Raw genomic sequence first — 23,222 nt, 5'->3', positions numbered from 1 at the left:
ACTTATTTTAAGTTGTTCCTCTAGAAGAAGAAATTTCAATATATTTTATTGCATACTTTTTTTTTTACTTTTCCACTCTTTATTCATTAATGGTAAAAACAAACAAGTTGAAAAGTGATTTATTTTTTATTTGAATTAAATTGTCTTTTAGGCACTTACAATTTTTAGATTGTAAAAATAAACATTACAAATCTATAACAATGTAAAGCTACTAATAAATAATGTTGCATTCATTTTCACGTTGTCACTTGTGATTACTCATGTAAAATCACCCTCCTCTGTGTGCATGAAGATGAACATAGACTTTAAAACTCTGATTAACTCAGCTCAACATATGTTGATTTGATCTTTTTGAGCTTCTCATCTGTGTATATGGTTCTTAACCGTGTCTGTTTTAGACTCAAACAGTCAAAGCTAGTTTCCGGTTTCCTCTAGTTTAGGTGGAGCATTTATAGGGAAACAGACCTGTAAAGTATAAATGAAACCAAAACTTGTTGTACTGTACATTTGAATTAGATTAGATTAGATCATTGGAGTTTAATTTTTTTTTAATGTAATAAACTGGGAGAGAAAGTTTCTTTTCAATTAGATTTTTAAATTATAATTTGAATGAAACATAGTATAAAATAAATAATTAATTTTATTTATTTCAAGTTCGATGCTTACTGTATTTGTGGCCCAGTTACATATGAGCTGCATACACATTTAGAAAAGACAAAAGGGGGGTTTCATCCGTCTTCTTGTGGCACGCTCAAGCCTCAGGCCTCCAAATATCCAAATATCCAAATGATACTAACAAATACTAACAAATACTAACATAAAATAATAATAATTATTATTATTTTTGTGCCTAAACATATTTCACTGTAGACCACTGCACATAATATTTATACTAAATGTATTGAGGTTTAATATGTTTTATGGTAATCTGTGTCACATTGCTGTCTTCTCTAAACCGATATACGCTTCATTCTTAAAGCTGCCTCTTGATTGTTGACTCCTCGTATTGATCATGATCATTGAAAACAACATTTATAAAAATATTTTCAGAAATATATATTTGCAAATAAACATACATTCTTTTACAATATAAAGAAATTACTATACCTTTCATTGGTCTTTTTGTTGTTGTTGTTGCTGCTGCTGTTAAAGGATTTTTATCATTTTATTATGTATTTATTTATTTATATGTATTGATATACATCTTATTGTTTATCTTATTGTTTATTTATTTATGTTTTGGTGTTGGTAATTATATTAAAAATTAAAAGAAAAGTAGTTGTATGAGTCATTTTTAATTAACAGTCCTTTTCAGCAAAAATGAAACTTAAATTACACTGGAGCTTTGTTCCGTAACCATAAAATCTCAGTGGAACACCTTTCATCATGGACACACCCTGACACATGTGCCATATATACTTGCTTTCAGCTGGAAGCAGTCAGCTTTAGAAGCAACATCAGAGGTAAGACACCACTTCATCTTTCTGGAAAGGCTATACTTTTGTTAGTCATAGTTTTTGTAAAGTTTAATAATATATCATATATGAATTACTTTTAATGCTATTTTGTTTCTCATTATGTCTTTCTTTGTAAATAAGTTTGTTAGTGATATTTGTGATTATTTAAACAAATGTTCTCATATTCCACCAAATGTACAGACAACAAACCATTATTCCTTCGTACTCACCTCCATCCCTTTTTCTGCTGCTTTATAACCAAACTTGAACATGAAAAGTAAATTTGTTATTTTTTGTCTTTAGGTTTAAACATGTGGGCAGAAAGTGACCTGTGTCCAGGTGTGCCGTGTCTTCAAAGCAGGACTGAGCCTGTGAATGGTAATGTATACCGAATGTACCATGGCACCACTGAAAGAGCAGCAGAACAGATCAAAATCTCTGGCTTTCAGCCATCTGCAGGTGGCATGCTGGGACGTGGTGTCTACCTCAGCAGAGATCTTAACAAGGCCAGCAGATACCCACTTGACAATCCACGTGAGAGAGTTGTTATCAGAGTGAAGGTCAATGTTGGGAGAGTGAAGAAGATTGACAAGCAACCTCATCCACTGCAGAAAACCTGGCATGATCACGGGTACGACACTGCCTGGTGTCCTCCGAACTGTGGCATGGTGAAAAGTGGTCTTGAAGAAGACTGTGTTTGGGATCCCAGAAGAATCACTATTATTGATGTAATTCCACCAAGCCTTCAAAGCGAGGAAAATCCAGTTGAAGGTAAAGACTACACAATGTTTTATGGTACATCTAAAGAAGAAGCAGAAAAAATAAAAGCTAATGGCTTTTGTCAATCTAATGACATTCTTGGGCCTGGAGTCTACCTCAGTCGAGATTCACAAAAGGCCTTTAAAGTCCCTACACATGTTCCTGAACAGCAGAGAAGTGTTCTGAGAGTGAAAGTTAATGTTGGGAAAGTGATACAGATTGATTATCTAGGTTATCTGATGCAAACAAATTGGCATGGTCAAGGTTATGACTCTGCCTGGACCATCCTAAATGGTCTTGAGCAAGACTGTGTTTGGGATCCAAGACGAATCACAGTCATTGATGTAATTCGTCCAAATTAAGGAGTATGTACTGTTTTTTTATGAGCAATGATAAACCTAGTATATGTTTTATAATGAAATATAATATTTTATTGAGAATGATCGTTATACTGTGCTGATGATGTCTTACAAGCAGTTCTGAGGCTGAAGTTAAAATCATTAAAAAAAGGCCTTTACTGTTCAAATTTTTGTTGTCTTGTAATGTTGAGTCATATACATAACTTTCTTACGTTTTCACTCATTGTTCATTAATGATAACAACAAACAAGATGAATAGTGATTTCTTTTGTATTTGATTCAAATTGTCTTTCAGGCACTTACAATGTTTAGATTGTAAAAATAACATTCAAAATCTATAACAATGTAAGACTACTTATAAATAATGTTACATTCATTTTCAATTCTTTTGATATAATTTGCTGTGAGTTGAATTATTCTTGTCTTTTTGTCTGTATTTAATTGTCACTTGTGATCGCTCATGTAAAATCACCCTCCTCTGTGTGCATGAAGATGAACCTAGACTTTAAAACTCTGATTAACTCGGCTCAACATGTGTTGATTTGATCTTTTTGAAAAACTCATCTGTGTATATTGTTCTTAACCGTGTCCAATTTAGACAAAAATAGTCACAGCTAGTTTCCGGTTTCCTCTAGTTTAGGTGGAGCATTTATAGGGAAACAGACCTGTAAAGTAAAAATGAAACTAAAACTTGTTCTACAGTACATTTGAATTAAATCTGGGTAGATATTCTTCTTGCTTCAAGCATAAGATAACTTAATTTTGATCACAATTTCTGAAAACAAGACTTAATATCTGAACTAATTTTCCTTTTTAATAAATGCATCTTGATTTTAGAATGTTTAGAAAACTGGACACATCAAAAATGCTGAATAAGAAGTAATTTTTGTGCAACATTTCTGAGATACAGTGCTTCTTTGAAACACTGTACTAATTTTGACTTGAATAAAATCACTCAATTTACATGTTTGCTACAACTTGAAAAACTATTTTAGATGACCATATTTAATTCAATGTATAGCCAAAACAGCTGTTCATTTTTTCACATTTAATCACTATTAAAACATCTAGTTTTCTAAGACTATGTTTAAATGTTTTTATGGTTAAAAGTCTGGTGATTTTCACTGCAATCAAAATCAGGCTGGACTAGGAATTTCCTCAGGATCAACGTCACATAAACATCTTTTCATTTAAATTCTAAATTCTGCATTTGTTCATGGAAAGGTAAAAGCAGCACTTTTATAGCACATTTAAAGTATACTTTATAAATACTATATATCTGTATACTATATCTAATATTTCTGATTATTAAGAATATTTACATAGACCTTTCAAAATAATGAACTAGAAAAGATATTACATTATAGATAATATTATGTCAACTACAGTTACATTTCTGTTTAATTGAATTTATTTCAAGTTCAATGCTTACTGTTTTTGTTGTCCAGTTACATGAAAGCTGCAAATACATTTAGAAAAGATGAGGTTTCATCTGTCTTCTTGTGGCACGCTCAGACCTCAGGCCTCCAAATATCCAAATGATACTAACATAATAATAAAAATTTCTGTGCCTAAATATGTAGACCACTGCACATAATTTTTTATACTAAATGTATTGAGGTTCAATATATTTTATAGTAATCTGTCTCACATTGCTGTCTTCTCTGACCCCATATGCGCTTCATTCTTAAAGCTGCCTCTTGTTAGTTTTACTTAGAGTTGACTCCTGGTGTTGATCATGATCACTGAACACAACATTTATAACAATTTTAAAGAATATATTTAAAATATCTTTGCAAATAAACATACAATCTTTTACAATATAAAGAACTTGCCTTTATAAATACATTTCATTGGTCTTTTTGTTGTTGTTGTTTAAGGATTTGTTTTGTAACAACTGAAATATAATGAATGAAATATAAAACATCTAAGTAAGTTGACGGCCATAGAGCTTCCTGATATAAACTAAAGAAAACTAAAAGGAAATAACAACAACAACTGTATATGATACTCTGTTTATCTTTATACCTCATCTATATTTTATTAACATGCAAATATTTATATTCTGGGCACAGAAATGCAAAGTTATTAGTTAAGAATAATTTTTATATTTCATTATACATTAAACATTTATTTAATAAGAGCATAATTTTACCACGGTACTTCTTCCCCCAAAAAATATATAGGTAGGCTATAATTCATAAACAACTTTTTTTTTTTTATGTTTTGGTGATGGTTATTATATAAAATTTAAAAGAAATGTAGTTGTATAAGTAATTTTTAATTAAGTGGGGCAAACAGTCTCTTTTAAGCAAAAATGAAACTTAAATTACACTGGAACTTTGTTCATAACGAAACGTTAAATCTCAGTGGAACACCTTTCATCGTGGACACACCCTGACACATGTGCCATATATACTTGCTTTCAGCAGGAAGCAGTCAGCTTTAGAAGCAACATCAGAGGTAAGACACCACTTCATCTTTCTGGAAATGCTGTGCATTTGTTGGTCATAGTGTTTTTAAAGCTCAATAATATATCTTAATATAAATTACTTTTAATGCTATTTTTTTCTCATTAGGTCTTTCTTTTCTAAGTCAGTTTTGCAAGTCATACAAATTCTGAGTTTTTATAATTTTTTTCGATTTGATTTGTCCAGGTGCAAACATGTGGGCTGAAGATGACTTGGGTCCAGGTGCTCCACCATGCCTTAATAGTTACATAGCACCAGTAGAGGGTAACATCTACAGAATGTATCATGGCACATCCAGGGAAAATGCTGAAAAAATCAAAGTCTCTGGTTTCAAGCAGTCTTCTGGTGGCATGCTTGGACGTGGTGTCTACCTCAGCCGAGATCTACAGAAGGCCTCCAGATACCCTCTGGAGCTCCCTGAGAGCAAGAGAGTGGTTCTGAGAGTGAAGGTCAATGTTGGGAGAGTGAAGAAGATTGACTGTCAAGGTCATCCACTGCAGAAAACCTGGCATGAACACGGGTACAACACTGCCTGGTGTCCTCCGAACTGTGGCATGGTGCCAAGTGGTCTTGAAGAAGACTGTGTCTGGGATCCACAACGTATCACAGTCATCGGTGAAATTCGCCCAAGAACACAAGGAGCTCAGGGTGCCTGTCAACAATATTACTGAAGTGTGCTTTCCCATGAAGTGTGAAATTAATAGTTATGAAATGGTTTTTTGAAAATGTTATTCCAGCTGTTGAATATAAACCACTCATGTGCTTTGAAATGATGATCATATTGTAATTAAATGAAATAAATGATGAACAAATTAAACATACTTCATAAACATATCCTTGAGTTATGTTTTCTTTAAATATATATATATATATATATATATATATATATATATATATATATATAACAAATGAATAAAGTTAAAGGACTATAAATATCTATAATAAACCAGAAAAATAAAAAATAAATCAAAGAGAATATTTCACGAGAACATGGCATTAACTTTCAATATCTGATTAAGCCACTTGAACGCAGGGCATGCATTTTCTAATAAAAATAAATCCAATTAAATTCACCTTTGCTTTTTAGACAGTAAATGATAACACTGACATATATTGCACACTGATCCTCTCCTCTCCAAAACTGAAGGCTTTGACCTTTTCATTCCCAGAAGAAATTCAAGCCAATCTATAAGTCAAACGGTTTACTATACCCTGTCAGTCTTGAACAACATGAATAACTTGATCTGCACTATACAGTTTGATGTGTTAATATTTTCTGTTTGAGCACATCAGATCAGCTGTATTTGTTTGTTAACCCGTGCAGTTCAGACATCCGCGGTCATAGCTGTGTAAATATCTGACTAGGTGGGGCATTTACAGGAAAACAGGCTTCTGTAGACAAAATGAAACTTACATTACATTGGAACTTTGTTTAAAAAAGAAAAAGATGGTTTTCATTTTAGTATAACTGAGCAGATCAAGTCAATTATCATTCCAAGTGTTTTATAAAGTTGAAATAGAGAGATGAATGCAGTTCCTGCTTTCTTTATAACAGTTTGATAAAGGTCATATCATACCCTGTTTACTTCAGACTTATCAATATACTGAGCTTTGAGAGAATTATAGAGGTGTTTGCTTTCCGGATCTTAGAGAAAACCAAAAGATGTCAGTTCCTATAAACAGTCTTTTAATCAATCTTATAATTGTACAATATTATAATTACATATTTAAAAAAAAGAGAGACTGGACACACCCTGAAAGATTACCTGCTTTCAGAAGGAAATAATCAGCTTCAGAAGCACGGTCAGAGGTAAGACACCACATTGTGTTTGTGGAATGTATTTGCTCTTTGGCTTTTATGATTATAAAACTTTTAAAAACTTCATTTTAGCAGCATAGTTAGTTACAGTTTTTTTTTTATTTGACACATTTCTCCAAAATCCGGTCACTGTTCTCAGAACAGTTTGCACAATGATCTGAAGACTTTTTAGTTGTCCTGTACAGATTGTAAGTTTTCATTCATTTCATACAATTACATTATCAATCATTATAGTTGTTCAAAACACTTGATGCAACTTTCAACATGGTTCTCCTCATTCATACATCATTGTAATAAATGACAGATGCTTGAATCATTAAACAAAATTAGAAAGTTATTGATGAAATAATCAACTCACATTTTTTTTTTAAATAAGTCAAAATAGATAAGGAAAAAAAAGATTCGCAAAAAAAAAAACACTATAGTAGTCCTACTGTAAAATGTCAACTGGAGTCTTCCTCACTGCACTTCTATGTTTTTACCAACCCTGTCTTGTGGATTTGGCCACATCATAATCATAATTGCACTCTGTGCTGTTGTTAGGAATTCTGAGTCTGCTGCACTGATTTTGCTGTCTGTCCTCCAAAAAAAATAAAAAAAATAAAAAAAAATAAATCACATTCAGTGTGGGCCAAGCCACCCAGCGAACATCATTCTGGGTCACTCTGAACCTCTCCTCCATGTCATGTCCAGGTTAAAGCCTGCCCCATCAAAAAATATGAATGGCTTTCATCAGCTTCCAGGTCCATCACCCTCTAAAAAGGGCATTTACTGTATTGTAGAAAAACAAATACAGTCACGGTGCGGTAAAGAAAGAACAGGGTCTGGGCCCAAATGCAGGGAAAATATCACTTTTTAATAAAAGAGAACAAAAAGGCCAACATGGCAAAAACAAAACACTGTGACAAGCAAAGATACAAGTACCAGGAACCACAGCATACACAAACAACGATTAATACAGCCAGACAGAGTGGTGTGTGAGACGAGAATATATAGTCCATGACAATAAGCAACAGCTGTGTGTGTGATTGAGAGACAGGTGTGCGGAGTGAAGGTAAATGAGTAGCAACTAAAACAATGATGAGGTAACAAGGTGGACGGGGTCAGAAAAAGACAGGAGAGAGCACATGGCACCAAACAAACGCAACACTCACAGAAAACAGTGACAGAAAGACAGAAGACTATGACAAATACTGATAACAAGGATATATAATTTTTGGGGATTTTTTTTCTCTCCCAACAACAGGAATCTTGAAACTGATCATACATGAAAATACTTAACAAATAAGTCTTAGTTGTTAAACATTTACTATTTATTCATCATTTTCCTTTAAAACTATGCTTCAAAAGTAATGCAACAGTTATTGAGCAGTTGTATCAATAGACAGTTAGATCATTGTAACAAAACAAATAGACACTCAATTCAGATGTAATGGGTGAGCTGCATTTTGAAATATTAATACTTTGATGTAAAATTGTGTCATTTTGAACCGGTGATTTAAGTTCAGTGGACAAAATCTCTGGTTCATGTGTATTGTATCCAAGCATTTGTGAAAAGTGTTTAGAAAAATTTGCATTTTGATCATCGGTTTGAATTATGTGTCTGGAGTTTTGAAAAATTACATAAAGTTTCTGTTATAAGTGCAAACATGATTGTAAAAAACTCTAATAATCCCTTACTTAATTAAACAACACAGAAAACCCTTACTTAATAAAACAACACAGAAAACATATTTTTTTCTATTTGTTTACACATTTATCACAATTACTTTCGCTATAATGGGGAAAATATACAAAGGGATGAAATATGAAAAAAGGGGACGGGTTAAAAAAGAGGTGTAAGTCTCAAAGGTTGTGGAGAGGTTAGAGAAAGGGGTGTAATGTGAGGGAAGAAGAGTTGAACAAGTAGAAAGAGATGTAGAGTGGAGGGTATTGATATAGTGGAAAGAGCAAGAGGACGACATGGACAGAGAAGACGTGGATAACAGGGTGGAATGAGAGGTAGAAGGTACAGACATTCAGCTGAATTTGGCATTCAAATAAATTTGACATTCAAACGAAATCAGGAAATAAATAATAGCCTTTCTTTGCAGAAGCTGGGAAGCAGATCTAAAGAGTTTATCAATACACTTCTATTATGAATATTGTGCTAATTGTTAATGCAGATTTGTAGTCCTCCTGAGAAAATGTTTGTTCTTTACATGTAAATGTCCCAAAAAAGGTTTCATAATTGAAGTTTGACAACATTCAGGTGGCCAATCAAGTTTATTTTGAATGGAACGAGACATGGTGGTCCTAACAACACCACCGGTCACAAAGGAAGAGGCCTGTGGAGATGTTGACCTTATCTCAACCTTTACACAATAATATGATGCAAGTACAGCAAGAATGTACCGTAGATAACATGCAGTGCAGAAGAAATTCTCTTCCAGATGTAAATGAAAGGTAAGATCAGTAATTTAGCATAACTCACATACAACAGCACAACACATGATTCTGATGGGATGCTTGGACGTGGTGTCTACCTCAGCTGAGATCTATAGAAGGCCTCCAGATACCTTCTGGAGCTCTTTGAGAACAAGAGAGAGTGAAAGTTGATGTTGGTAGAGTGAAGAAGGTCATCCACTGCAGAAAACCTGACATGATCACAGGTACGACACTGCCTGGTGTCCTCCGAACTGTGGCATGGTCCACAGTGGTCTTGAAGAAGACTGTGTCTGGGATCCAATGCTAATCACAGTCATTGGTGAAATACACCCAAATACACAAAGAGCACTTGGTTCCTGACAACAGTATTTACTGAAGTGTGCTTTTTTGAAGTTTGAAATTAATAGTTCTGGTTTAATTTTTTTTTTTTTTAAATATTATACCAGCTTATATTTAATAATTGAATTAGTATGTGACTTGACAAATGACTTGTATAGATATAAATATGTATCGTACACCAGCAAAATAAAACAAAGAGAGTATTTCAAGAGAACATGGCATTAACTTTCAATATCTGATTTAGCCATTTTCTTCTAAAAATAAATCAAATTAAACTTGCCTTTGCTTTTTAGACAGTAAATGATAACACTGACCTATATTACACTCTGATCCTCTCCAAAACTGAAGGCTTTGACCTTTTCATACCCATGAAGAAACTGAAGCCAATATAAGCTATATGTCGAACAGTTTCCACCGTGACACAGAGTGCTGATCATTTATCATCCCATACCCTGTCCGTCTTGAACAACAGCAATAACTTGATCTGTACTATACATTTTTCATTTTGTTGATGAATCATGAATGCAAAAAATATATATGCTAGGGACACCTTGTACATTACCCAGTAAATGGTTAGCCTGGGAAGGTGCATGTTTTATACAAAAGGCAATACAAACAAATTAATAGATCATACATAAGAGTATTTCATCATGAAAAGAGAATCTGTACACAATGAATTTCACATGGATATTCAAAACATAAACAACATATTGGTGTTAATAAATTAGATCTTTTTTACAAAAAACCAAAGGCATATCTTTTTCTGAGATCTAAAGCTTATTTTCTAGAATAGAGTCATATTTCTTCCTTCCTTTGAGACACCATGTTTTGCATGTAAAAAACAAGCAAACAAAACTTTGGAAGTGTCAAAGGCGTAACAGAATGTCAAGCAGGAAAATAAATATAGTAAAACATTTTGATGTTTTTTTTACTTTGTATTGGTATTAATAGTTCAGTCCAGATATGCTTACTTCCCCCCAGTTTGTTTTACAGCAAGTATTGTCTTACAGCAGAAATCAGTGTGCCAGATTGTTAAATTTAAAAGAAATTGTAGACATATTAACATGAAATTATAAAATAAAATCTGTGAAATGTCTTCAAGAGGAATTAAGACACAGTACAAATGCTATATTTTTTATATGTTTAATATTGCTAAAGTTCACACTGTTTCAAATAACAATTGTTGCGAAACAATAATTCAACAGTAAATCAAAATTGTTACATATTTTTAGCAGAATTGCAACTGCAGAACAGTTGAACAGAACAGAAGAATTTTAATAAATATTATCTGTTATATATAATTTCTAATGACTCTAAAGATTATAAAAAATATTACAAAACTTTACATTGAGAAAAAATATTACAGTGATAAATTCCAACTTCAAACAAGTATGGTGTTCAGCACAATCTGTTTCTAATGCCAATTAAAAAAAGGTTTACATGCAGTACCATGTCTTTACTTTTAGTAATATGATTAGCAGAATTTCATTAAATTTGTTAATTACAGTGCCTTTACCACATCTCAACATAACACACACACACAACATATATATAGATATATACATATACATATACAGACACACACACACACACACACACACACACACACACACACACACACACACACATATATATATATATATATATATATATATATACACATATACATGTATACATATACACACACACACACACACATATATATATATATATATATATATATATATATATATATATATATATATATATATATATATAATTAAAGTGTATATAAGTATCAATTAACTATTATTAAGTACTCAAGAATAATTACTTCCCTTTCCTTTGGCAAACATGATTTTTCATGAAGGGACATATGGATGCCTTACAGGACCAGCATTTCTCCATTGTGTGTTTATCCTCGGTTTGCATTCCACACCCTTTACATGACTTCAGATCTTTAACTTTCGGGTCCTGCGACTGGCTTTTCTGCTTTATGAGACTCTCCAGAGAACTCTTAGTACTGGAGTCTGTGCAATGGGCTATTCCAACCACAGTAATTCTCTTTGGGTCCCAAACACAGTCCTCCTCAAGTCCCACACCAGAGGAAGTGGCAGGCAACCAGGCTGTATCATATCCCTGCTGATGCCACGCGGTTATCAGGTTCAGGCTCTGCCCTTCAATCTTCTTCACTTTACCCACTCTCACTCGCAGCTTTAAAATGACTCTATCATTAGGAGCACATAATGGGTAACCCATTGCTTTGTTAATATTCCTACTACAGTAGACACCAGGGCCCAGAGTTCCCCCAGCAGAGGGCCGAAACCCTGTTGATATTATTGCTGGGGCATTGCTTTTGTGTGTCCCATGGTACATAATGTAGCCGTGGCTCTTTTTGGGCTCCTGACCTGGTTTAAGGTGCTTTGATTTATCACAGTATGTCTCCCATCCACTGAATTCCACTGGCATTTTGGCACTTACACAACTATTTGAGATTGCAATGATCTTTGGATGCTCCTTTATAAGACTGCAGTTCCTACAAAACACAGTTAACAATTATGAATTTAAAGCTGAATTAGCCTAAACCAGGGGTCCCAAATTCTGCTCCTGGCTATCGACTGTCCTGCAAAGTTCAGCTCCAACCCTAATCAAACACCCCTGAAGCAACTAATTAAGGTCTTCAGGATAACTTATTAAAAATTAAAGGCAGGTGTGTTTTATTAGAGTTGGAGCTAAACTTTGCAAGACAGTTGATCGACAGGAGCAGGGTTGGACACCAGTCAAAGCAACAGTCAAAACATAAAAATGGTCAAATATCCATTAGAAATGCCACGATAGACCAAGTTAAGATTAAAACATATTTTTAAGATTATTATACTGTGAAACCACATACTTATTTTCATCTTTTTTAATAAATGAAAAATAAATATAGCTACTGCTTTCGCATGATTTACAGTTTATCTCCATATGTGCATTTGGCATCAACAACACCTCAAGGTTTATTAGTCCCAGTAACTCGGAGGACGACATAGCATCGACATATTTAACATCTTCACTACGCAGACTATGTTTTAGCGGCTTTAAATTAATATACATAAAATGACGACGAAAATAAATTTACCAACCTTGAGAACGAGAATTCCACTTCCTTATTTATGTCTTTTCCAAGTGTGATATGAGCTGTATGCTAATCTGACGCGCAAACACTTTCACTTTCATTTCACTTTTCACTTAGTTACATAGTCAGGTTAGCCTATATAATAGCTACCTTTATATTATATTAAGTTAATTTTATACAAAATGTAAAGGAGCTGTAAGCGTCTATGACTTATCTCCTCTGAATCTGAACGATACTTATACATAATAACTGTAGATATCTGTATGTCTGATCGATGTGTCAGCCCTCTGGTCTCTCCAAACAGAGTTGCCAGGTCCCAGAAAAAATTCCAGCCCTAAGCATGACTTAAAACCAATGCGTAAATTTCGTCAAACAGTTGGGGTTATACTTGTAAGAACAATTTCAAGTTGTTGTGGTCGCACCGTGACACAGTCATGTCCCGTTGTAGACATTATTAGAGAGGGGGTTCAGCGAAAAATCGGCAGCTGTCAGCAGGAAGTGGCTGTCACTGGCAGCAGGAAGTGGCTGCCAATAAAACCGGATGGCAGCTGTCGCTAATACCCGGAAATTGGAGGAGGCTGCCGGCGGCGGCAACAAGACAAATAAATAATTATATACACTTATGATTATGTTTAATACTTTTTTAAATAAGTATAAAGGTCAGTATTGTATATTATTTGATTTAAAATATTGATCAAATATAAACAAAGAAATAAGATAATTTTGCTAAACGTTAATTTCCAGCTGAATGTTTATGCATGCATGTATCATTGTTTGTGTGAAATAAATGCACACAAACACATTTATATTTATTTATATATGAGAGTGGCACTTACTGGGTGTATGTTGTATATTTATTATAGGCTATATACACAAATGACTGAAAAGAGAGAAATCTCAGAGACCTTTATTTAAAATCATATTTTGCTGTTATATTTGTAGTATTTAAAGAAACAACTATATATATATATATATATATATATATATATATATATATATATATATATATATATATATAGTATAAAGTAGCTGTTAAATTTGTAACTGGGTTAGTAAGTTGTCAAAGTCAGTGCTTTATAATGTAAACAGTATAAAATATATCCAGTAAGCAAGCAGACTAAAATATCAATCAGAATCACTAACAACAATCCGGAGGTATTTTCAAGACTCTTAGATCAGAACTGATGAGGTATACGGAGTTACTCCTCCAGCATCTTGCACCAATCACTGTAAAACCCAGGATGGATGTGCATCTCTCCTCATTTTCCTCTTGTGGTCAAGTCAAGCATCGTTTATTTATATAGTGCTTTTAATAATACAGATCAAAGCAAAGCAACTTTACAATATTAAATAGGAAAATAGTGTGTCAGTCAATAATGCAGAAGGACATTAGTAAACTCAGTTTTTAGTCAGTTTAAAAGGCAGTTTATCATTGAATTCAGTGATGTCATCCTTCAGCTCGGTTCAGTTTAAATAGTATCTGTGGAATCGTTTGCAATCATGTCAATGATATCGCTGTAAATGAAGTGACCACAACGAAGCAAGCCAGAGGCGACAAGGAACCAAAACTCCACCGGTGACAAAATGGAGTAAAAACAAGGTCTTTACAGGGGATCTGTATCTGGGGCTCTAGTTGTCCTGGTCTCTGCTGTCTTTCAGGGCTGTAGAGGTCCTTTCTAGGTGCTGAGCCACCATCTGGTCTGGATATGTACTGGATCCGGGTGACTGCAGTGACCTCCGAATAAGAAAGAAACAGATTAATATAATTGAAGATGTTAATATCTATACGATGTTTGATAGGGAGCCAGTGCAGTGTTTACAGAACTGGGCTAATCCGGTCATACTTCCTGATTCTAGGAAGAACTCTAGCTGCTGCATTTTATTATTCATAAGAAAATGGTGACATTAATACCTAAATTGCTTTATTAACAGAAGACATGCATGCACAACCATATTAATGATTATTCCCATTGCATCTTGTCATCATGTACAGAGCAGTGGTTACATTTTCATGCATAATTTGCACACCTGGTAAGCAGTTGTTGTAATCCTCATCGCAGTGTCTGCAGGGTGTACATTTTGTTGAATTCCTGACATGGCTTAGACTTGTTCTCCATTTTGTTCCACCTGTATATTGAGATGAGGAGCATAAAAACAGCATTATTACAAAGATAAACATTCAGACATGGCAACTGAGAAATGTAATGTTATGGCACCTTTTTAAACCTCTAATCAAATATGTAAAAGAAAATACTCCATCAAGCCAGCTGGATTGTGCCCTCTTTCGAAAGGAGTCTGTATACAGTACAACAGACTTCTGAATTTGGAACAAACCAAAGACAGACTTAATAATGTAGCATCACCCTCCTCCAGGATCACGTAAAGAAGAATTTCCAACAGGACAGCATCTGGCAACTATTGGGTATTACAAAAAAAAAAAAAAAAAAAAAAAAAGGTGTCAGTGCCATGGTTTTTTCTCAAGATGCACATCAGTAATGTTTTTTTTTTTTTTTTTTTTTTTTTTCTAAATGCATGTTTACAAAAGCTACTTCAATGTTCTAAATTTAACTACAGCCTAATCCTGGCTTAATCCAAGCCCTGTCTGTGAAACTAGACCTAACAGTTATAAGGAATTATGAACCGGTCCATTATATTTTGTATAGATAATAAAAATGTAAAAAAATTAAAAATTGTTTTGCATTCACATGCTTACAACTTTAACTGGTACACAGAACAGTTCTGCGCATACTGCACATGCATAGTATTACACCTCATTAGTGCAAAAAATAAAAAAAAATAAAAGGATTCTTCTTTTAAGAACTCTTAAGTTAATGTATATCACACAATCTCCTGAAAGACTAAACATGCAAAAATATATGGTTAGTGTTGCACATTTATCTTCTATCATTCCAGTCAAACAACATTCTTTTATATTATTCAATAGACTGTTAACACGCTAACAAACGTTAATATTTAATGGTACGTCAAACGTAATTATTTGAAGTTAATGGTAGGCCCCTAACAAGGTACACAAACAACGTTGCTACCACTAATAACCAAAGTAGGCAAAATTACACTGTCGTTCACCAAGATAACAAAATAAAATCAAACTTACAACGCAATAAAAACATTAATTACTCCGATGACCAATTTCTGAATTTACCGTTTGATCAATAGCAACCATTACTGAAGCGTTTGGGTGCAGTAATATCTGATTGGTTGCGCTCACGTTGGTCGATACTGATTGGCTCCCACCGAATGGCAGGTCCCGCCTACCATCCGGCTGCCAGTTACTGCCTTCCGGCTGTCAATGGCAGCCACTTCCCGCTGCCAGCTGCCGATTTTTTATCTGAACCCCTGCTGACAGTGTTGCCAAATCCGCGCTTTCCCGTGGAATTGGGTTTCTTTGTCACTGTAACCGCGGGTCGTTTTTCATGTCGTGTTTTTATCCACCGGAACACGATTTTTACCCGGGGAACCCCTCGAACCCTTTGGCTAGTTTTGAGTAGCAATTGGGCTTGTTTTGTTGTGAGAACATACAATATAACATTATAAATAGTTATAGCCATTTACAGAAGACCATGTTAATGTTTTTAATTTATTTATACATTCGTGCGTTAGTATCGTTTAGCTGATTAGAGAATTAAATTAGTCTATAAGTTGTTCTATACCTTAAAGGAATAGTTCATCCAAAAATGAAAATTACCACATGATTTACTCACCCTCAAGCCATCCTAGGTGTATAATTTTTTTCTGTCTCACCTGCATTTCACAAGAGAAATGTGGTCCAGCAGATGACGTAGGATTTAGGCATAGTGTAAGCTTTGATGAGAATAGTCTCACAAGAACCAAGTTTTGTTTACATACAGTAAAAAACGTAGGGTTGTTTTTTAAACCTAACCATTGGGTTACACAATGTGTTGGGTTATCTTAAAATTTGTTGGGTCATTTTTTTTTCGTCTTTTGGTTTATTTTTAGTTATAACCCAACTGTTGGGTTTCCCGCTTCACTCCGGTTCAAATTTTAATTTTAATGGTGGACATCAGCGACAGCCTGCATTATTATGAAACGTTAATATAATCTGTTAATAATAAAATAAAATAAAATATGTTAATATAATCGTATGATGTATATAACTGTTATAACATTAAGTAATGTGTCTGATACTTAATTATTATTTTTTTATAGGCTACGTAAAAAAAAGCCTTTAGTCCGTTTGTTTCCCCCAGAGAATCAAATCGATTGTAAATGAATGCTATTCCTGTTGGTTCGCCAGCAAAAGATTAGCTCCAAAACTTTTTAAACAAGTATTACTTAAAGTTAATAAAAATGTCTGGTGAAATGTGAAAGTTTGACGAAATCATTAGAATTAAGCTAGAAAAGCCGCACGGACCATTTATTGGATCGGACCAGTCAAAGAAGCAGCTCGAGCAAGCTGAGCTCACACATCAGTCATGCAACAGACAACAGACTCCGTGAGAATCGTTTGAATGAACCTGCAATTTTCTGTTATAAAAGTTCAAAATCCAGACGAAAGAAAAGCGCGCAGTCGCGAGGCAATCCACTCTTTCAGCGAAAATTTATACCAGTGCCCCAAATTTACATAACGTTACTCCTACAACCAACTTTAAGAGGGGAGCGTAAAACAGAAGTCATATCCGTCTTAGTGCACCAGCACTAATTAATTGTACAGTAAACGTGTTTTAATGGTTTATTCATATTGAATATTGTTATGCATTTTTTAGAATATCCTATAATTATAGCAATTTCTCTAATGAAGCTAGATTGATTGACATGTTTTTTAAATGTGTTGTACTAACGTGAATTGTGTTTATATGTTTTAGACAATGGATTTTTTCGTGAAGGAAAAATTGCAACAATAGAATTTCTGCCTGTTAATTGAAACATTCAAGTAACCTATTTAAATTAATGATACATAAGACCTAATACTCTAATACTTAGACCTATGACTTCCAAAAATTATGATAAAAGACAAATGAGGTTAATGTGTACTGCTGCCGCATTCCATCCAACAAAGTTTCCTTTCATTTACAGTGTACTTTTGTTCCTCCCTACAAGTCCAAATCAGTTAAATGGTTAAAGGGTGGTAAAATTTACTCACATTAGCCGCAAATATTGCCACAAATTTTCTGGAGGGAGTGAAAACTGGTTTAGTCTGTCTCTAAGTGCAAATGATAGTAGCAGATCCCCACAAAGACTGTAAAAATGTAAACTGTAAGCTTAGTTTTTTTTTTACTTGTGCTTTCTCTGTACTTTTGTAATTTAAAGGCCTTCATGCAGAAATTGTCTTTAAAACCATTCCTGCCATCTGCACCATACCACACAAATGGAAAAATGGTGTGCACATCATACACGGAAATGAAGCGGTCCTTCATTGACATTCAACTTGTAAGTAAAAGCAACACTTAAAATTACAGTGCCCTGTGTAGTCAAGTCACCTTTATTTATTTACCTTTATGTAAGACACACGTTGTACAATACAAATCGTTCCAATAAGATATTTTGAAATACAAATTATGACAGAATTGTAATTTTTAGGTGAATTATCGCTTTAACCAATTTAAATTCACTATAGCTTTTAACTCATTTAAATTCACTCATTTGTAAAGTGAGTGTATCAATGAAATATCATCACAATGCATGTTAACTGAACTTTTTTTTAAATTCTTTTAAGGTTGGCACTAATTAGTGCTGTACTTGAATCATGAGACAAGCCAGAATCCACATGTCCTGGTGCTTGGTGACAAGGAAAACTCCTCCCAAGTTTTTATTATTTTAAACGGGGAGGCCATGGAACAGGAGATGATACTACAAGCAGTCGATCTGTGCTTCAAACTTTTCTTTGTACATGACATCTATTACCTAAAGCCCTCTGCTCCCATTTGAGAGTTTTTGGAACACACAGTCTTTAATAGTAAAAAACTTTTTTATTTTATTGATCATCAGTAGGTCCAGCAGTATATCTTTTATTATTATTACTTGATTTTATGATTAATATTGTAATATTTGCCAAGTATATGCTAACCCATACTCAGAATTGGTGCTCTGCATTTAACCCATCCAAGTGCACACACACACACAGCAGTGAGAAGTGAACACACACCCACAGCAGTGGGCAGCTATAGATCCAGCGTCCAGAGAGCAAGTGGGGGTTCAGTGCCTTGCTCAACGGCACTTCAGTCATGGGTATTGAGGGTGGAGGAGAGCGCTGTTCATTCACTCCCTCCACCTACAACTCCTGCCAGCACCAAGACTCAAACCTGCAACCTTCGGGTTACAGGTCCAACTCTCTAACCATTAGGCCACAGCTGTGAACTGTATTTGCACATTTGTGTGTTTTGATATGAATATGAATTGACACATTTGTACATCTTGAAAATGTCAGTTGTATTTTTACACATTCTTGTACATTTAAATAAAATATTTTAAAATATATTTGTAAATGTGTTATTTGCATATTAAAATAAAATCTGTAATTTACAACAAAGTAGTTTCAAAATATGGTTGTATTAAGTAATTTTTTATAAAAATACTGATGTTAATTAATATAAATAATTAAATAAACTGTTGAGTAACTTTTAACCCAACAGGATTTTAACCCAATGGGTTGGGTTGAAATAACCCACAGAAGGTGGGAAGGTGCTATACCAACCCATAGTTGGGTTACAGGTTAACATTTTTTAGTGTGCAGGAAAGGAATCCAGTTTTCTCTCAGCTTATATCGAAATCCTCTGACAATTAAAAAAATTATCTTTTTTCTTCGTGACCAGTGTTTTGTTTTGCTCATTCATCTGTGCTTCTGTTTTAGTCACTTCTCACCGGAGCTTACTCTAGGTCTATGTCCAACGTCATCCACCGGAACACCACTCTCTCATGAACGGGCATATGACAGTTAGCTGAAGCTATTGTTTATACATTTTTAAATATGAACATTTTTCTTACAGGAATTGATTTATTTCAGAAGCCCTTTTTACCCACCTCCCCCCCCCTCCCCCCCAATGTGGGGAACTTTTTTATGGTGGATGGATGCACTTTATTTTGCTACAAAATCTCGACCCCCATTCACTGATTTTAGCCATTTTGCCACTTCTAAACTATTTATTGACTTGCACTACTTAAAGGCCTTAATCTCTGAACTCGATTGCTCCAATGTATTTTATATAATAATAATAATAATAATAATAATTTATCAATCAAACAATCAATCACATGTGGGGGAATGAAGAGAGTGATACCATAACTTCTACAAAATTTCTAGAAACTTCTACAAAAATACCCTATACTGTGATCACAACTTCACATGTGTGCTTGAACATGAACATAACCTGTCATGTCAGGTCATTAATTTGCCTCCATCTGACACACCTGTAAATAGTTTGTGATAAGGTGTGGCATTTAAGGGAAAACAGTTCTGTGAAAAGAAACGGAACTTAAATTACATTTATTTTAAAAGAAAAACATTCTGAATGTCGCTATAACATCTTATGCTGTGGACACACCCTGCATGGTGTGTATATATACCTGCTTTCTGAAGAGTTGCCATCAACATTAGAATCAACATGAGTGGTAAGTCAAAGCTTTGTCTTTTAAAAAAGGTATTTTGTGCTTTCCTGGTCATTTTATTTATAAAGCCATTAAAAAAAAAAACCTTAAATGAGTTAGTTACACTTTATTAAAGGTGTCCTTGTTACAGTGTAATTACACATATAACTACTGAGTAATATTAATTAACTACATGTACTTACTATATGGTTAGGGTTAGGATATGGGTTTGATTTAGGGTTACTAGCATGTAATTATGCATAATTAATTGTTATTATAATATAAGTACATGCAACCTGTAATAAGGACACCTTAAAATAAAGTGTTATCAATGAGTTTGTATTGTACTGTATTTTAATTCTATTATCTATCTAAATTTTTGAGCTTGCATTGATATTTTAATGATAATGTGATTGTAGTTTATCCAGGTGCAAACATGTGGGTTGAAGATGACTTGGTTGGAGGAGCTCCACCACGCCTCCAGAGTGACAAAGCTCCAGCAGACAATAATGTCTATACAATGTATCATGGCACTTCCATGGAGGCTGCTGAAAAAATTAAACGTGAGGGTTTTCGTCCATCTGCTAATGGCATGCTTGGACCTGGTGTGTACCTCAGCCGAGATCTACAAAAGGCTTCCAGATACCCTTTACCTACACCACGCAGGGAGGGAGGGGGAGGGGAGGCTCATGCCGTTCCCCAAAAATTGGTCTACCCCCTAATCAGGGTGCCCATGCCAATGCATCTACTACCTGGGAGGCAGCAAGTGATTCTGAGAGTGAAGGTCAATGTAGGGAAAGTCATAAGGATTGACCGTCAAGGTCATCAACATCAACGTACCTGGCATGATGAGGGGTACGACACTGCCTGGTGCCCTCCAAACTGTGGCATGGTGCCAAGTGGTCTTGAAGAATTTTGTGTTTGGGATCCAAAACAAATCACAGTCATTGATGAAATTCGCCCAAATCAAGTGTGTGCATAACTGTTAATGAAGGCTGTTTTCCTATTTTTTAAATGTATGACTGCACATATGCTTTAAAATGTTAATCGTATACTATGCATTTTGTCCCTGAAGATGGGTATGAAAAAATTAAACATACTTCATGCACATATCTTTGAGTTATGTTTTATTTATTTAATATTTTAATCTTGAAATTATTAGTACGCCAACTTTTAAAGAAATTATTAGGATGCCATTAAAGCATTTTTCTTTCACACAAACATTAAACAGTGTGCAACTGTGCAAAATTAAACAAGTAAACTGTTAGGAAAAATCATATACACATGTATTTTCGTTGTGCTGGAAAAAAAAGCCTACAATGGGATTTATTTATTTATTTACACTAATGAAGTTAATTCAAATCATTTTAAGATGGAGTACAATTGTTTGACAACTTTATCAACAATTTTTGTACCCCTCAATAGCAGTCAAGAACCTTAAATATCCTTTAACTTATTGCACACAGGACAACTCCTCAGCAGTGCTTTGGCTAAACGTGTAAAAAGGTAAAAAAAAAAAAAAAAAAAGTAAATAAATACCTTCACAGAGGCAGCAACCAGCGCTTACTTTACAGTAAAGGCAGAGCAAGCAAGTAGATTGAACAACATTTCTTACGGAGAAATCTGCAGAAATACTTTATGTAGAGTCTGTAAATAGGATGCCGTAGCTGACTGTTTCTTAAAAGGTTACCCATAGCTGTATGATGCACAGAGGAACCAGAAGATTGAGCCGTGGATAACCCAGCAGAAACACACTGATGGCAGAGGAGGGCTCAATGCTGTCTGGAAGGCAAACACAAGTTTAGGTTTAGGCAGAGAAAGTATTCATGCTAGTTTTATATAGTGACACCATAGAGCTGCTTTACCTAATTCAACAAACAGAGTCTTCTGGATCTTGGTTACTTTACAAATGAAAGTTGTATTTTCAGTTAGAGTGATGCTCATAATAGTCAGCCTGAATCCGTATGGTTCAAGCTCTGAACTTGGGTTCAAGCATGATTCCAGAGATGTTGGTGTTTATGATGATCTCCTTTGGCCTTTAGACATGGAGAACTCATAGTCTGTGTGATAGTTGGGTCTGGGCTCCAGATCTGCAGTCCACTCTGAGGTCATTATCTTCCTTTTGGCATACTGTAATTACACTCTCTTCACCCTGACACAACACTGGCATCATCTGAACTGGAGATGAGAAATCATGAGTCCTGTTATTTAGACATTTGCATATTTGCATGATGCTTTGTAAACATAACTGTACAGAGAGGTCTTTTTTTTTCAGCTGTATGTGAGGTAATGTATTATTGATCGTGATACATGTTTGTATTCATAGAGAAGAATACTCTTAAATTGATATATTATATTATATTATATGTCATAATGGTATTAAATACTCTTTTAAGAAAATGAAGAATTAATTTTTCTTTCTTTTGTCAAGAAATAAATGAAATGAAGTTTGAAATATGTAAACCTAAAGTTATAATAGACATTATAACAGAATATAGGTTTTTAAATATATTTTTATAGAATAAAAACTGCAAATGGTTGCATTTTAAAAGCAACATTAGCCAAACACCTTCATAATTTTCTTACCTTCCAGAACAAGAATCCACCCAAACAAAGAGTTAAATGTGTTCATCGCAAAACTTTAGGTAGAAAAGAGGGAAAAGGAGAGTCATAAAACAGTTAAATATCCCAGAAAATAAACATTTTAACATATATAAATAAAGCATACACTGTCTGACTGTTGTATTAAAAAAATAATAATATTGTGTTTTTCCAGAGCATGTGGAGGTCTTCCTGTGAATCGCTGGTTAATTTATAATTTGCTTTGAAAGAACCAGCTACAGTCTCCACTAAATCTTGCCTGAAAAGGTTTGAAAAAAAACCTGCATTTTAAAATGTTTAGTCCCGACAGCCCTGTAGACCATCTATGAA

The 23,222-nt window shown here is 34.2% G+C and overlaps 2 protein-coding genes and 1 long non-coding RNA gene across 3 annotated transcripts; 1 reads left to right on the top strand and 2 right to left on the bottom strand.

The window, feature by feature from the left end:
* Positions 1–1,383: 1,383 nt before the first annotated feature.
* Positions 1,384–21,273, top strand: gig2e (grass carp reovirus (GCRV)-induced gene 2e). Its single transcript, XM_052537984.1, has 6 exons — positions 1,384–1,463; positions 1,761–2,573; positions 4,946–5,038; positions 5,233–5,712; positions 20,711–20,929; positions 21,014–21,273. Exons 2-6 carry the CDS (start codon positions 1,769–1,771, stop codon positions 21,271–21,273), a joined length of 1,857 nt encoding a protein of 618 aa, XP_052393944.1. The 5' UTR covers positions 1,384–1,463; positions 1,761–1,768.
* LOC127941866 (uncharacterized) lies at positions 11,369–13,001 on the bottom strand. Its single transcript, XM_052537314.1, has 2 exons — positions 12,736–13,001; positions 11,369–12,146 (listed from the first exon to the last, which is right to left on the bottom strand). Exon 2 carries the CDS (start codon positions 12,077–12,079, stop codon positions 11,441–11,443), a length of 639 nt encoding a protein of 212 aa, XP_052393274.1. The 5' UTR covers positions 12,080–12,146; positions 12,736–13,001; the 3' UTR covers positions 11,369–11,440.
* Positions 14,020–15,169, bottom strand: LOC127941870 (uncharacterized). Its single transcript, XR_008149159.1, has 2 exons — positions 14,757–15,169; positions 14,020–14,463 (listed from the first exon to the last, which is right to left on the bottom strand). It is a non-coding gene; the product is annotated as an uncharacterized LOC127941870 (long non-coding RNA).
* Positions 21,274–23,222: the final 1,949 nt, after the last annotated feature.

The sequence above is a fragment of the Carassius gibelio genome, chromosome A21 (genome assembly GCF_023724105.1).
Source record: "Carassius gibelio isolate Cgi1373 ecotype wild population from Czech Republic chromosome A21, carGib1.2-hapl.c, whole genome shotgun sequence".
NCBI classification, from domain to species: domain Eukaryota; kingdom Metazoa; phylum Chordata; class Actinopteri; order Cypriniformes; family Cyprinidae; genus Carassius; species Carassius gibelio.
The sequence above is the reverse complement of the archived record's forward strand: the minus strand, read 5'-3'. Positions and strand labels throughout refer to the sequence as shown.